At 40.2% G+C, this 17,722-nt stretch overlaps 1 protein-coding gene across 1 annotated transcript in view; it reads right to left on the bottom strand.

The window, feature by feature from the left end:
• Window positions 1-252: 252 nt before the first annotated feature.
• The window catches only part of opn5 (opsin 5), a 53,038-nt gene continuing 35,568 nt past the window's right edge, over window positions 253-17,722 (bottom strand). Inside the window, exons 4-7 of the mRNA XM_042503853.2 lie at window positions 8,853-9,023; window positions 6,251-6,585; window positions 5,878-6,122; window positions 253-2,101 (exon numbers count right to left, since the gene is read on the bottom strand). Of these exons, the coding sequence (XP_042359787.1) occupies window positions 2,035-2,101; window positions 5,878-6,122; window positions 6,251-6,585; window positions 8,853-9,023 (818 nt within the window). The 3' untranslated portion in view covers window positions 253-2,034. The remainder of the gene's footprint in view (window positions 2,102-5,877; window positions 6,123-6,250; window positions 6,586-8,852; window positions 9,024-17,722) is intronic.

Genomic DNA, 17,722 nt, shown 5'->3' with positions numbered 1-17,722 from the left:
AGAAATAACAGGGAGGGGCAAGAATGAAGAGCAAAGGCCATAAATCCGTTAAATCTTCTGTCAGGGGATATGCATAAAGATAAATCTGCACAGCTTGACACGCTGGTCACACCAGCATGTCCGGCCAGTGGCTCACCCAGCTAAACCATGAGAGGCCTGTAAGAACTGGGTCTAAGACCATCTGAGACCATCTTCTACCGGCTAAAATCACATTACAGCATGAGCTGGTTTTCGCTGTTTTTTTTTAGCAGGGATGGATAAGATGACGTTACTTGTGGCGGTGGCTCAGAACAGACAAAGACTTGCTTCTTTGTTGAATATTGAGTGTCCATTCACTTTGCTGCACCAATCAACTGTTTGGGGGCTTTGATAAGCATTTCGAGGCTATGACTAATAGTCATTTTACTTGGTATTAGTAGTGGTGGTTTTACCTCAGTAAGATTTTGAATGCAGGACTGCTTCCTCTAATTTGGAGGGGAGTACTTTTCCACTACAGCATTACAACTTTTAGGTAAAAGAGTTTGAGTACTTCTTCCACCACCGGTAATGGCCAGTGTTCAAATTACACATGCTTTTGGGGGAATCCTATTTTTGGGGAATAGGAGGGTACTGTACAAACACATGCACATACATTAATGTGCATGCCTACATTGGGAAGCAAGGCACAGGAACTGTACTTGGGCCTTGAGGAGCTGCAGTGGACAAACGGAAACCTCCACTGTACATTTACGACCACACGACAGCTTAACTGCTCATCCACTGTCACTCTTTGTCTTTCTCAACCGTCACATACTCACTAAATGCAGAGCAATTCCTTCAGACAAAATTGACATATGTTAGAATTTGGTAAACTTTAGCTGTTGTTTTCTTTTATCTGTCTGCTAAAGTGGCAATTAGACCACATTTGGCAGGTGGTGGGTGCTAATTTTAAATAATGTAGACAAACTTTATTCCAGAAAATTCTGTATTCTGGACACTTGACTTCTGATGTAAATGAAATACATCCAGGCTGGGTCACACATCAATATATGTGTCATGATCACATTTTGACCATCCAAGAAGCATTAGCTTCACTCATTTGAAAGAAAGTAGAGTGAATTTCTAATGTGTGCACCAAATGCTACATGAACACGGCGAGTGGGGAGCATCTCAAGCCAGGTTGCTCCAAGGTGAGGATGGGCCTGTTGTTGGCAATTATGGTTTTACCAGGATGTAAAAACAGAATTGCTAAGAAAATTGTTTTGATTTCTTTCAATGACGCAGGAAGGAGGCAATGAAAGTGCACTCCTCCCCTCTGCATATTAATGCAATGTCTTGATTTCACTGGTTTGAATCACATAAGGTCTTCTTGTGTGCAGTTTAACAGCTGAAGAAAATAAGCAGGTGTGATTTTTTTAAAGATATATCTAGCCACAGCTTTGGGAATTCAAAACAGCAGCTTGTACAAACAATAAAAATATAACTTTAAGCTGGACGGTTACAACCAAACCTGATTTGACATGGCACACGTCACATTGAATTTTTGGCTTTAATCTGCAATTCAGGGTTTAGAAACATTGTTAAAAATATATATATGAAATTTGAAATCTGTGAAGAATTTTCAGGCTTTTGTAATATTTGGATTCACAATATGTCATAGCTATAGACAACAACCCTGTAATAAGTCAGACAGAAACATGAGGTGTTCTTTTCCCAAAGCATCAACAGATGTGCCTGTAATCCAAAAACACAAAGTCAAGATGCTCACAGGACACGTCACGCTGTGTCCATCGTAAAGACAACCCAACTCTACAGATTGAGGAAAACCTTGTGGGAAAGAGGAGGTGGGGAGCTGTGGGAACCATACGGAGATCCAGCGTGGGTGTAAAAAAAAGCAGCAGGACTCAGGAACCACCGGCAACAAAGGTGAGCTGGCGTCACAGCAGGAGACAGGCAGCGTGTGATTGGAAAGGTGTAGGGCACTAAGGGCAGGGAACAAGGCAAACTGTCCAAAGCAGATAAGATAAGAGGGTCACAAAGTCTAAAGTGTCTGTCTCACATCTCCATGTGAGCTTCTTTGGCTGCTGGAGTGTCCTTTAATGAGCCTGAGATGGTATAGAACCTGCAGAGACAGAAAAACAAAAGCACACAAGGACATCACTAAGATGCTTTTGCACTAAAAATCATGTAAATATTCTTTACTACACATTTTGGTAATTATCTTACAACATTATTTGATTAGGCAGTTTCACTTTGGCATCATTGAGCAATCATCCCATAAAAACCCTTGAACATGTTCTAATTCAAGTGGTCAGAGAAAAAAAACAGACTTCTGCCCCTCCTATGTGCAGGCTGTGTGTGCCACTTTTGTCATGCTTTAGAAAATCTTGGCCAATGATACTCAACATATGGCCCACCGGCCAAATCAGGCCTCCAATAGCAGTCCCCCCCCTCCCTAAACATTTTCTTATTCACAATACACATAAAGTGATTCACACCGAAGGCTGTTATTGTACATTTAGTATACAGAAGGTGCCAGAGTGCATCAAATAGCATCAAAATAGAGCTTGGTTATCCAAAGAAAACAAAAAACAAATGCCAGTGAAGAATCTGCCACACCCTGATAGAGGCCTTAGCTAACCCCCAGTGTCCTAAAATCTTAGAAATGTCTCAAAATTCCAGAAATTTCCTGAAACCCTAAACATGTCTTTAAATCCTAGAGATGTTCTAAAATCCTAGAAATGTCCAAAAATCCCAGAAACAACTTAAAATCCTACAAGTGGCCTCCATTCCTAGAAATGTCCTAAAATCCAAGAAAAAATCCTAGAAATGTCCTAAAATCTTGAAAACATCCTGAAATCTTACAATTGTTCTAAAATTCAAGACACATCCTAAACCACAGGTCATTTCAGTGAGAGGGCGCTCCCATTGGCTGCAGATGTGTGTGCTTGTTCCTTCAGATTCCATGGTGGAGATTTCCAAGAGTGCAGTGTGTGTACTGCAGTGTAATGTGTTGTAAAAGTAACCTTCCTATGCAGTGGCACATTAAAATACACAAGAGTAGGAGGTTGTTAATGAGGGACAGGTGACAGCAGAACTAAAGAGGGACGGGTGGAACAAATCAGGTCCCCTCAGGAGATTGACATGCTATTGAACTGCATGTGGGAAGAATTAATATATAAGTCTTTCTATTTTTTATTATAAGATTTCTGTTTCTCTCTCCTTAAGTTTTTTCTATCTACTTTTCTCTCTTTAGAATATCTCTCGTCTCGTCCTTTTGTGTGTAAAATATTCATTCAAGTGCAGATTTGATCAGCTGATTAGCATCACATGAGATGATTTAACACTTACAACTGGTCTCCGAGTTTCTTGGTCATATAAAGCAGAAATGCTCTGTCACAAATTGAATAATTCTCATGAATTCATTAGTTGTAGGTTTGGGTCTGGATAGAACAACATGTGGTTCCAGGCCCGGGGGGGATGGAAAGGGATGGAAGGTTAACAAGAAGTCTATCACCTGTTATTCGGTTCTTTTTGAATTAAACTATATTTACGGCAAAAAAACATTGAACTCAAAAGCTGCACTGCATCGAATTCACTTCAAGTCAGTGAAATTGAGATCAGGGGAATTTTTTGTCGTATTTAAGTAAAAAAGAACTTTGATATGAATATTTACAATTGCAGCCAACAGCAAGTTGCTCGAGTCTACAGCAGAGTTACAACAAAGAAAATGTCTCTATTTGAGGGCTACGACAGCCCTCACTGTCAGATGACCTTGGGAATGAAAGCTGAATTGCATTGTCAAATTGAAAGCTCTAAATGATGTCTCACTTTATAGTAACCACTGCAGGATAGATGAGTGTAGGTTCATACTGCAGACATTGTTGCATTTGTTGTTTCTGTTTACATAAGGCCAAAACTGTGTTGAATCTTTCGTCTTTGTTGATTATGATTTGGTATTTTAAATGGGTCCCACATTCCTTCACTGTCTGCATGCAGGCCCTGGAACAAAGCTCTGATATCTGGTGAGCTAAGATGAAGACCTTGTTGATGTTCACACTACAATGGTAAACATTGAACCAAAGGTTATGCAACATTGCTCTGATTCCACTAAGGTTGCGTGATTACACAAGGCTCTTTATGATGTTGGAGGTACACTGTACGAGGCCGGATGATTGCTCTGTTGAGTCATTTGGTATGTCTCAGTCAATGCACAATAGCTGTACCAAGAGCCTCTCAGATCCTATAGTGTTGTAATTAAAGTTAAATATTTAAATAACATTAACTTTGGCCCGATGAGTTTGTTTTATTATTCATCAAAATGAAGAAGAGAGAATAAAGCTTTTCTACATGATTTTGGCTTTGTTGGCGGGCTCCTGATACAGACGGACAATAGATGAGTAACAGATTCATAGAACAAGAGAAATCTGCACTGAATTGCATATTTGTCGTAAGTAAATGGAAAATAAGTAAGTAAATGTCAAATAAACATTAGGAGGACATACTCCTGGTACGTAACCTACTGCTAATGCAGGTGTGTTGTGTTAACAACACTTTTTCAGTTTTTAGTATGTCTCTGTTCACGCACACATGCTGAACCAAGAGCTCTTCTAATCTAATTTGTATTGTAATTAAACTTGTATATAATGTATTTTGATTATTCTTAGTACCCTGCTAATCATATTTTCATTTATTGAAAATGGCGTGCCAAACAGAGCATCTGAGTGTTCAATGTTTTCTTCTAGATTCAGATAAAATGGAAGTCACAAAAACAGGAGGTCAAGGAAATCTAGGAAGTGCTTATCTTTGGAGGCAGACCATGATTTGGCAAAGATTTCTAATGGTTGTGTTTGTGTGGCTCAAATATCCTGAGTATTTCCAGAACGTCCTGTATGTTCTCATGTTAAAGATAAATGTGTTTCGTAAGAACGGGGTTTTCCTGACAATCTACACAGCAGCACTCACTATATAAGTCATGCTTTTTCTTTATTTCTTTCTTCAACCATAACAGTATATTTAAGTAAGATCAACTGAAGCTCGTCACATTTATTTTATCATTCATCAAAATAAGGAACGATAAGAGAAAAAGTTTTTCCACATGAATCTGGCATTGTCGGCAGGATCCCAGTAGAGATGTACACTAGGTGAGTATTTTTCTTTTTCTGTATCTTACCCTTGACTGGATCAAAGAACAAGAGAAGCTGTACTGAGCTGAATAATTAACCTGAGTAAATGTCAGATAAGTAAGTACATGTCATATAAGTAGTAATTAAATTACTCCTGGTACGTTACTTACCAGTAGGATAAGTAGGAACGACAAGAGACAAGCTTTTCCACATGAACCTGGTATTGTCAATAGGATTCATTACATGGACAGAAGGTTAGTAAAGAACAATCTTTTTTTTTTCCTTTATCTTACCCTTTGTGTCACTTGACAGGATCATTGAACAAGAGGAAACCGTACTGAATTTACTTATGCCAAATAAGTAAGTAAATATCAAATAAGCATTATATAATTTACTCCTTGTACGTTACCTACTATTGATGCAGGACTTTTCTTTAAACATTAAGCCTTTGGTGTGTCTCTGTCCATGCACAAATGTACGATGAGCTTATCAGATCTGATTTGTGCTGTAATTAAATGTATATATATCCAACTAATTTAACAAAGAACAACTAAGTCTCGAGTTTATTTTTCTTGTTCTTCAGAATGAAGATTAATAAGGGTTTTTATACATGCTAATTCAATTTGAGACAATCACATTTGCAGTTTTTCATAATTGATTCACAACCAGTGAATGGGCTTTTGATTATAAAGCATGACCGGACCTGCTACCTTAAACTGTGCTTGATCGGCCGTTTCAAAGGAATAAATAAAGATAACACAGTCTGTTTTACCTTGACTTTCTACAATGCCTGCGTTTCTTCAGGACCTTAAAGCAGGAGGATTTTGTGCAGGAATTTTTCAGGTCCACCACCTGGTAGATGATGGGGTTGTACATGGCTGCGGACTTGGCCAGTAGCGTGGGAATGACAGACACAGGGATGGGCACCGAGTCTGGCTCACCAAACGCTGACACCACTGACACCACTGCATAAGGGATCCAGGCTATCAAGAAGCCTGCACAGATCAGCATTGCCACCTGGGTGAGGATACAAAGAAATATTCAGATTACTCATGTGTCCCCAACACAGTACCTCTATGAACAATACTGGAATGTCCTCTTTTCTTTACTTTATTTCTAAAACTTTCCCCTAAACTCTCGCACACCTTTGTGAGTTTCATCTCAAGGCTGTGGCTGTTTCTAATGCGAGCATCAAAGTTTGAAATCTCCTTTGCAGAGGACTTGACCTTGAAGATAATCATGACATATGAGAAGACGATGATGCCTGTTGGGAGGATGAGACAGAAGAACAGGATGGCCATGACAAAGCTCTGGCCAGACACGGAGGCCTGTGCCAGCCACCAGTCCAATGTGCAGGAGGTCCCAAAGGGCTCCGGGGCGTAGTTTCCCCAGCCGATCAAAGGCATGGTCGCCCAGAAGGCTGCATACACCCAGACAAAGGCCAGGCACAGGAAGGCGTGGTGTCGTTTTAGCCATGTGCCTAAGAGTAGAAAGTGACAGGAAGAAAGTTTGGCTATTAAATTAAATTTTAAAAAAAGTTTTGTCAAAACTCCAATTCAAGCCAAACTCTGACTCCTACTGATCAGCCAAAACATTAAAACCATTGACAGATGAAGTGGATAACATTGATCATCCCGTTACAGTGCAGTGTTCTGCTGGGAAACCTTGGGTCCAGGAATTCATGTGTATCCTACCTGACGCACTCTGAGTACCCCCCCATGGCAACAGCACTTCCAAATGGTAGTCGCACTCTGGCAGACCAATGTGCCATACCTCAAGAATAGACTGAGGAATGTGACAAAGAGCTTGCATATCAACCTGGGTTCTAAACTACCCAGATCCCAATCTGACTGAGAATTGGTGGGACGTGTTTGTACCCAACCTCGTAATCAACAGGACTCAATGGATTGGCTGCCTATGCACCACAGGAAACCCCAGAGGACTGCGTCCATGCCTTGTCACTCAGAGCTAAGTCTGATCCAAGGATGTTCCATTGTGTATCAGGGGTACTTCTGGAGTATTGGGACATCCCACAGATACTTGGAGGCCAGGTCAACACCTTTAGCTCTTTGTCACATTCCTTGGTCCATTCCTAAACCCTTTTTGCAGTGTGGCATGGTGCATTGCCCTCCTGGGGGGGGGGTGCTGCCATCAGGAAGTACTACTGCCATGAGGGGGGTAGTCGGTCTGGAATGGTTTTTGGACAGGTAGAACATGTCAAGTGACATTCACATGAATGTTTTCCAGTAGAACATTGCTTTACAGCAAGATACAGATAGACATATTCTAACTTTGACCTTAGCCACATGTGTGGATAATTTAACTGTTGAAAGTCAAACTGAAATTTTAACTCTCTTTACTTTTTTGTAATTATAAAGTCATAAAATGTTAATAAATTGAATGTAATTTATGTGAACAGTCACATTGCTTGAATTGGAAAATATATGATTGACCATTGCTTGGATTTGGATGAGTTTGGGCTAACAGTAGAGCTCTATCTTTTCCAGCCCTCTGACTCTGGCTTCATTCCTAAATCCAATCTGATGCTCTGATGCTACAAAGAGCTGTTGTACGACTGTTAACCAAAACTCATCCAAATCCAAGCAATGGTCAATCATATATTTTTCCAATTCAAGCAATAGGACTGTTCACATAAATTACATGGAATTTATTACCATTTTATGACTTTGTAATTACAAAAAAGTAAAGAGAGTTAAAATTTCAGTTTGACTTTCAATTAAAAGCTCTTGGATCTGAAGTGAAAAATAGACACTCAGAATACGTTTTTAATGTTTGGTGAGTATTTAAAGTGTATAATTAATATTTATATGTGTGCAAGAAACATAAGCCCCTTTTACAGTGTGTGGCTGTAAAAGGCAGGAATATAGTTATGCAGCCTCACTGCTCCATATTAAAGGTACACTTGCAGAATGGGGGGACACAGTTGTCTCACCTTTAAGCTGTCAACAGAAGTATTAATGGCGCAGAATTAAGGTCTGTGTAAAAGGGACAACCAGCAGGACAGGACCATGGATGGGATGGGTGGCATGTTTTGACAATATGTTTTATGCGCAACCCCCTTGATGGAGATTTAAAAAGCATATGGCATCAGTCGGAGGCTAACCCAAAAAAAAAGAAGAAGAAGTAACCAAAAATGTAGAATTGGGAAGATAATGAGGTCTGCAACCCCTAACCCTCCCAGCAGAGGACAAGATTAGCTACCAAAAAACTGGAATGATAAGTGATCATTCTGGCTGTGTTACGTCATTGGTATTGTTTAGAAAAGTACTGCCAACATGTATGTTACAAGAGGCCGACATTAAAATCACCCACAGAAGTGGCATGATTCCACCATTGTTTGGATTTGTGTAAAAATGCAAAAGAGGCTTAGGACAGGACTTAGTTGTGGCCTTAATGCATGATTTTTGTGTACAAAAGGGTTTGGGTAAGTCATGTGATGTCCTGGGGTCCTTGAACAGGTTTGTGGATTTATTTCATTAATTTCTATTCACCATTGACTTCATTTGGAGTATAATAACTACACATCATGTAAGGATGAAAATTCCATTGGGTCTGCTTTGTGGACGAATTTGATTTAAATCAAAAAGCTATACATAAAATCAACAAGCTGGACCATACATACATTTGACGCTGCTGGCAAAAATCTTGAATTTTCAGCCTCCAGTCTGTCTGTGTGGGTGAACATGGAAATCAAATGTTTAGAAGGAGTCTAAAACTCTGACATACCGTATCTGAGATGGCAGATCTTGAGATACCGGTCCAGACTGACCAGGGTCATCGTGATGAGGCTCCCGCAACCAAAGAAGAAGCCCGCCCAGCCGTAGAAACGACAACCCTCCCAGCCAAACAGCCAGCGATGGGAGAAACTAGATACAATGAAAAAGGGCTTTCCTGTCACTGCAGGGACAGAGACAGGGGAGGATGGAGATGCATGACGCAGGAATGGGTAGGGAATGGGAGTGAGGTTGGACAAAGAAAAGAAGAGTTAATTGAAAACATGGTAAAATATAATATCAGTATAAAATCTTGGAGTTAAAGGTTCTTGAATGACTTTTCTAAAAAAATCTCTCGGAACCCAAATCACCAACACTTTCTTAATATGTTGCTTGGGAGTTTACATGCATCATAAAAAAGAACCAAAAGTGAACAGACATTAGCCTCAGTCCAAATTTTAAATATTGTCATTTTAGTTTTTTCACAGTTTCCTGAAGCTGGGTTGATTTGGGCGTGGTTATCCCCGATCCATATCAGGTCATATGGATAAAGCCAATCAAAAACTCAAAGTCAGTCAATACTATTTCAAGATGCCAAACTGAAATCCCCCATTGTTCTTTTCAATAGGCTGCATTCAAAAACACTTGCTTGTTTGTGCCAGAGTGCACTCTGGCACAAACTGGACCGTTGGTAGACTGGGAGCACTGCCAGAATGTGCCGTCTGGTTATCCAAAGCAGTGCGCTGAACTGAGTGAATGTCTTATATGAACTTAGCCGTTTGTTAATTCATGGAGAAAAAGGCTTTATACAACATCTCTCTCATTTTAGCGCAGAGCATCAGATTGGATTAAGAATGAAGCCAGAGTCAGAGGGCTGGAACAGATAGAGCTCTACCACGCCGACTCTGCTTTGCTCCATGGCTGTCGTCGTGGAGATGAGAGACAGTTGACAAAGGCGGGATCAATGTAGGTGTCGATCCAAACGTGATCTGACACACACAGAGTCTAGAGAAATGCTGTTATCCTCAAAATGAGCTTTTTTGAACAAGGTTACGCTCTGGGCTGTGACTGAAAGAATGAGATGACGTATACAATCGGATGAAAAGAGTTTCCTCTGGAGGGAGGCTGGTCTCAGCTTTAGAGATAAGGTGAGGAGCTCAGACATTTGGGAGAAACTCTGAATAGAACTGCTGCTCCTTCACATAAAATGGGGGTCAGTCGATGTGGTTCGGGCATCTGATGATGATGCCCCCTGGGTGGCTCCCGCTAGAGATGTATGGGCACTTCCAACTGGTAGGAGACCCCATGGAAGAACCAGAACACGTTGGAGGGATCAAATATCTTGTCTGGCCTTGGAACGCCTTCCACATAAGAAGCTGGAAAGCATTGCTTGTGGGAGGGACAGCTGGAGTACTTTGCTCAGCCTGCTTCCCCAGCCATGGATAAACGGATAATGACGGAAGGATGGATGAAATAGGTTTTCTAATAGCTGAAAACATTTATTTCTGCTTTAGAGTTCTGTAGATACTCAACTTTGATATAATATGTGCATTCTTATTATTTCAAGCCACGTTTCCAGGAGGTTAAAGATCTAAGTGAAGATTTTTATTACCATATAGTAAGGTTGGAAACATAATAATGCTGAAGCATCTTTCCACACAACATGTCCTTGAATTCCAGGAATGCCATGTGACAGCACTTGTGAGAACTTGTGAGTGCCTCATTACTAAACATCATAAAAAGGAACTGACAAAGGGGAGAAAAAGCTAAGCTGACTGATGACACCACAAAGCAATACCAGTAATTCTTGTTGTAAACCTTCCTTACAAGCTCATGATCCTGTCTCAAGTGTGAATGCTTTGGTGGCAATGGAATTGTCATGGGACTTTTACTAATCATGTCCCTTAAAATGTTATTTTTAGGAATACCCTTCATAGACAAGGCTCCAGTGTCCTCCTTTATGCAGGAAACCACAGTGATTCCCTGACTGTTGTGGTGTGTGTCAGATGTGGGCACTCTCTTTTGGGAAAGCCGGTCAGGCCAAGGGGACAACTGGCATGCCGCCCAAGCTGTATCAAAGAGACAAACATCCAAACCTCTAGAGGCAAGACTGCATGAGACACGATGAGGCAAATGTTTTCTTGGAATCACTGAAAACCCAGCGGGGCATGCACATGGTTGTTCACATGTTCCGAGGCTTCATAGTATTTATAGATTGTGAGTCATGGCGAAAACAGCAAAGATGCCTTTAACTTTACAAATCAGGCAGTCTTTTTTTTTTTGCCCATTGTCTTGTCTTGCCTGCTCCTTGCAACCATTGCTGTTATTTGTCCTCATATGACAAGGATTGCAGTGTGACTGGAGAGTATGTATACAGAGTTTATCTCCAGGTAGCTCTGAGCCTGTCACTCCCAGCATGCACTCACAGTTTGTTTGGGGAGCGACTAACCTGGTGCTTTGTCCCCTCTTTACTCAAGGATTGCACCATTTTCTACAAGTCCAAGTCCAAGTTGGTGAAGATTTGCCACAACGTAATATGATGCAAAATAAAAGCATCCACAATAGTCAAAGGTACTAGAATAGGCACTGAGATTGTAATTTTTTTTACCTTATGCCCCACCCTATGTATACGTTTTTGTGTATTTTTATGCATTGATTGCTATAAACTTTGACAAGAGAAAAGTTATTTTTAGAAGTCAGTCTGCAAAAAAAAAATGTTTCTCTAACGTTCTATCTTTAGACCACCGGTGCTCAGAAAGTACCCAAAATTAAGTTGTGTGTCTTTGGCCTACAGTGACACTTCACTGCTCTGGGGTCAAATTAGCTGACATAATCATTACAATATTACTTATGGCTGTATCAAAACATCATAAATAACACTTGCCACATGCCAGCTTACTATTATGTACCATGCTGGCTTGCTAAATTTGGTTAAGTTGGTTAGTTACAAAGCTTATTATCATTTAATGTTATTATTAGTAACAACGTAATATTATGAAAAATAAAAGCAACCACACCAATTGAATGAAAGGTATGACTAGATGAGCATGATTTTTGTTTACTTTCTCCAGTAACTTTTGTGTGTTCTGTTTGTGCCTGTTGTGTTTTTTCAAGTCAAGTCAGGTCAATTTTATTTATAGAGCCCATTATCACAAAACATGGTTTGCCTCAGAGGACTTTACAGTGTACGACATCCCTCTGCCCTTAGACCCTCACATCACCCAAGGAAAAACTCCCCAAAAAGAACCCCTGTAACGGGGAAAAAAAGGAAGAAATCTCAGGAACAGCGGTAGAGGATGATGAGGGATCCCTTTTCCAGGACGGACAGACGAGCAATAGATGTCGTAAATAACAAATGAAATACAATCATGGCAAAAAGGAAAGAGAGAGAGAGAGAGGGGTGAGAGGGGGAGAGAGGCACAGACATAATAGAAACAGATGCATGTCATATTACAATAATGGTAGGTGTGAAATTAGTAATTGCACTCTATGATGATGTTGAGGGTGATGATAACAGTCTCATGCATATGTTGATAGGGAGGTGTCCAAAGGCAAGATCACAGCATCGGCGCAACCAGGACCAGACCACAATCAGGGCGAGCGGGGGGCATCAGTACAGCCACAGCACGAGCACAACCAAAGGCAGGGTCACAGCATCAGCACAGCTATCACCACAGGCACAGTCAAGGTTACGGCCAGGATCCAGGAAAACTAGGAAACAAGGGAGCAGGAACGCTCCCTTTTTCTGTCCTTTGTTCCCCCCCCTCCCCTTGTCTACACTACTCCACTCTCTGACACCTGGGGGCCCTCATCAATCAATCACCTGCCTGCAATCAAGCCAGCTACCTTCAAGTGAGCTCGCTCCACAATCATTCACAATCAACTGTTGCAGCACACGGTTTGTGACGTGACACGTCCGGTGCTATTCAGATCTCGCCCAGGTGCAACTTTGTTTTTTTGAAAAGACCCGTTTTTGTCATCTCTGCCAGGATTCCCTTCCAGCCCTTCCTGTCCACACATCCAGCCGAAGAAAACCTCAGAAACACGAATCATCCTTCACCTCAGCCGGTCATTAAGTCCATTATTCAACTGCAGAGTTCACCTGTTTTAATGAAAGAACTTATTTTTTCTAACATCTGTTTTGTCTGCCTACTTTTAGGTCCGTAGTCCCAAATGTCACACTACATTTGATTAAAAGGCAAGACCTGCACTTTTCAGGTTACCCTTTAAGGAAGACTGGCAGTCACCACTATTTAGACTAAATGTCATGGTAATCTCCTTAGAAGTTCTTGAGGCAATTTGCACCAAACTAAAGTGCTAGATGGACACACAGGCCAACTAAATCAGTCACTGCAATGACCTCATCATCTTTAGGTCCCACGGGGCAAAAAGCAATTTCAATAATGGAGAATATTCATAATGTTGATGTATTTGTCCTATCTTGATCCTGTCTCCATTGGATTATTTTGTGCACTTCTGGACAAAGTTATTGTCAGCTATAACTATCATTGTTACTTTCATTCATTCTTTTCAGTAGTTTGGTGCTGAAAAGGTGGCAAAGTGCAATGTGGTTTGAGATGTAATTGGCAGCTTCAGACTTTTTAAGAGACTGGTTTCATTTAGTGTATTATCATTGTCATGATGAGCAGGAAGGGCACACCGTGTCCTTGTTAGCCCACAAAAAGGCTTAATCAGAGAGCAGGTCGACTGGAGGAGGATTAGTGAGGATTACAGCACTGAGGATGAGCACTATGCAAGGTGAGAAATATGCCATTACATGATTTCAGTTGCATAATGTCTTAAAATACATTTTTTTCATGATTAGGAATGTTTTAATTTGTGTCGATATGGTTGCATGGTATGTGATTAACATTCATTAACCCTTTGAAACCTGGGACAACATCACTTTTCATTGCTGAATTCAGACTCCTTCCATGTGCATTTAGACCTTTAAAACTGAAACAAAGGTTTGATTTCATGTCTGAAAGGGTAATGAGCAAGAAATGTCCCATGAATTTAAAAAAAAGAAAAGAAAAGAAAATGAAAAAGGTGACAAGACAATGACCTGAAAAAGTGTTTTAAAAAAGAGACAGTTGTCAGTTTTGATTTTTTTTAAATAGCAAAAATGTCCAGACAACATATACAGTTCTTATAAATATAGTTTTCTGGACATTCTTTCTATTATTTTAATTATTTACTATTTTATCTTTAAATAAAATATATATATATAAATATATATAAATAATATAAATGTGTTTGGTTCATTTTTTTATTTTTATTTTTATTTTTAAACCTTTTATCTTTTCTTGTTTTTTTTATAAATTTCAAGTCATTTTCTTGTAACTTCTAATTTGTAACTTCCTCCTGTGTTTTTGAAAGAAATCAAGCCATTTAGCTCAGATGTCAAAGGGTTACAATGTGCATGTGTGTGTGTGTGTGTGTGTGTGTGTGTGTGTGTGTGTGTGTCTAAAACACAAAGAATTTTCATTAAACTTAAATCTGTCATGTATGATAAATGGTGAGAGGAAAGACACGAACTGCTATGATGCAAAAGCTGGTCTCATAATCAGAAACCCTAAATTACTTTCATGAGCTGTATTAAAATGAAAGAATATCAAGCATTACCCTGCTTAACTTACTGCAATAATATTATAGTAAAATTAAAATTTATCACTGTATGCAAGAAACAATGTACAAACAAATGTTCTCTTATTTTTGCTCATATCCATGGTTTGTTCTTATTTTGTTACCACCCACTAATTTTTGGGATTCACGGAGAAAAACATCTCATCTGCACAATACACAGTGCAACACAAAGTAAGTTTTACATTTTAAGAACAGTTAAAAATGCATTATATCATTTAATCAAACTTAGGTCATGTTACAGTGTAATGACTGGTTTATTACAATACAGTGTGAAAAACATATAATAAACTTGGTCTATTGATCACAATTACTGTGATATCCGTTACTGTGCATCCCTCTGCTGACCAAAGCTGGAATAAAACTAAGTAGATTTATTCAAGTACTACACTTAAGTACAAATCTGAGAAAGTTTAACATTTTTTAATCTCATGCCACTTTCCACTTCTACTCCACTACACTTCAGAGGGACACGTTGCCCTTCTTATTTCATTACTAATATTCAATAGCTGCTTTAAAAATGATGCTTTTTGCACTCAAACCATATGAAAATGTTGTGTACACACTGTGTTGTGTGAGCACAGACGGCAGCTGCAGTGAAACACATGTGAGAGTGACAGCTTTTAAATGGAAGAGAATTTGATAAAAACAGAATGACCGATCAAAGGTGAAAATTTTCATTTTTAAAGATGTTGAACTTTTTCAAAGAAGAGACTTAACCCTTTGAGACTTGAGCATAGTTGCTTGATTTCTCTCAAAAACATTAGAAGAATACAATAAGCAATGAAAGAAGAAGCGACCCACAAAAAAAGTAAAAGTAGTAAGAAGTACAAAATTACCTGAAAAATAGTAATTAACCTTTAGCTAATTGGTGTTACTTGTTTCAAAACATGGGGAGAAGGCGATGAGCAACTTGACAAGACTAAGACTATATGACAAGACAAAACAATTATCTGAAACTAAGCACATAAGAGAGTTGGAAAAAAGGAAAGAACAAGCTTTTTTTTCTGTAACATGGTTTTATATGTTTTTTTATAATTACAATAACACTTTTCTGGATTTTTTCCCCCTATTTTTAACATTTTCTAACAGTGCTCCCTTCTTTTTAAAAAAAAAATGCTGTCACGATCCCTGCTCCTCTCCCCCTTCTCAGTACTTTTCCATTCACTCTTCCTCTGCTCCCTCAACCTGCTGACCACGCCCACTCTGCCTGCTCTGCTCACTCACCTCCAGCTGCAGCTCATCAGTAATCAACCCAGTATATAAGCCTGGCACACGCACACACACACTCGTTGCCAGATTGTTCCTTCGCATTATGCAAGACTCTCCAGCATTCTCCTGCCAGATCTCTGAAAGCCGACCCTGCCTGTTCCTGACCTGCTCTCTTCGCCTGATCCCCGGGAAACCTACCTGTCTTCTGTCCCCGACCACGAGTTCCGTTTTGGCGTCCCTGATCTGCTTCGCTGGTAAAGACCTCTCAGCCTGGCCCCGACGATCCTCCTGGTCCATCCCCATCGGTACCGCTGCATCATCGGACTGCTCACTCGGTTTCGGAACCTCCGCCTGTCCCCGACCACGCTTCTGCCTTCTCCTCGACGGTAACTCCACACGTGCTGTCGAGCTGTTGGGCTACGGGGTTTCCTCCGCATCCACGCCGAATGACGTAAGCTTCGGTTCGTTGCTTCGATCTCCCTCCAGAGACTGTGTTGTGGGTTCCGACCCGAAGAACGAACTGTGTGCTGAATTACCTCATCTTGCTTCGTGTTTGAATTGTGTTGGTCTGAATAAAAGTCATTACCAACTAATCCTGTTTACCGTTGTACTGCATCTGGGTCCGTACCACACCCGTTACAAATGCTTAGGTAATTTTCTTTTTTTTTCACCTTTACCAGTATGTTGCAATTTGTGTTACATTCCAAGTTGGTAATAGTTGCCCCCGCCCCCCCAGGTTTCAAAGGTTTCAACAGCTTGTGAAGAGGATCTGCACACAGTACAAGAAAAGTGATGCTGATCCAAGTTCCAACATTTATTACCAAGTTGCTCATTACCTTTTTTTCCCCATGAAAGAAATCGTAACACTTTGCTAAGAGTTCAAAGGGTTAAATACATGTGAAAGGCATCTGAAAGCAGTACAAGAGAAGTGATGTTTGAAAGGGTTCATCAAATCAAATAATGCATGGTGAGATCTGATGACGCGTCCAAACAAGACATCGGAAAATGTCGTTAGAGCCTATGAAACAGCACAGCTTTACGTAGCTGGCTGATTAAGGCATTCAGTATTAAAACATGTTCTGACCTGAAGGTAGGATGACCCACTTTGGAATAAAACGCTTCAGTTATCCTCAGTATGCCATCACATGGCATGGTCAACACTTATTTTGCACTTATTTTGAGCCAGCTGCTAATGTAACTGCAGGGCAAACACATGAGCTGATAACCTGCTTTCACTTCCTGGATACAAATGCTCTTTGTTGATTTTGACAGTGTCTGCATAGAGCAGGGGTGAGTACGGGTCAACATCACGCACGGACGTGATATACAGCACACAGTCAGGGATCAGCAAATGATGGTTTGTAGGAATCTACAGATGAAATGCTCTGGAGGTCAAAATGAGGACACAGTGGGCGGCTTTCAGACTGCTGCTGTGTCCCAATTCTCAAGATCTCAAGAGTTTGCCCCACTGTTTTTGCATATTCTGAAATCTGTTTTGGAACTAAACAATTTAATGCTGAATATTACTTAAACCTTATCCTTCAGAGATCTCTGATCAACAGCGTCTCGTGGTTACTTCTGCTGCTCCCAAATCACGTCGAAAACGCCAAAAGGACAAGATGACCTATTACTTCATTTCATCATCTTCCAGTTGTCACGTGGTTGATTTACTGCGGCATCTGCTGCCTCATTGGTTACACACTTCTACATGAAAGATAACTCATCTGCTGGACAATGACAAAACCACATGACAAAACCACAAAACCCTACTCATGTAGGCTAAAGAAATTATGTTAGCAAACTGTTTTTTTTATTCTGTCTGCTGGCTGATTTGTTGGTGTTAGGATGTAACGTGAGGCGTTTCAGCAACAGCTCAGAAATGAAAAGTTCTATACAAGCCATTTGCTTGTTTACACACATTTTTTCGGTGAAAATATGCAGCACTTTCTCATCCAAAGTTCTCACATAATGCCGCTTTTTTCAGTGGACTTCCATGTTTACATATTTATTCTACATATTCTTCTGCGT

This window comes from Plectropomus leopardus, chromosome 16 (assembly GCF_026936395.1).
Source record: "Plectropomus leopardus strain MGB_pleo_1.0 chromosome 16, ASM2693639v1, whole genome shotgun sequence".
Lineage (NCBI taxonomy): Eukaryota > Metazoa > Chordata > Actinopteri > Perciformes > Serranidae > Plectropomus > Plectropomus leopardus.
Note: the sequence above shows the minus strand (reverse complement) of the source record. Positions and strands in the feature narration are given on the sequence as shown.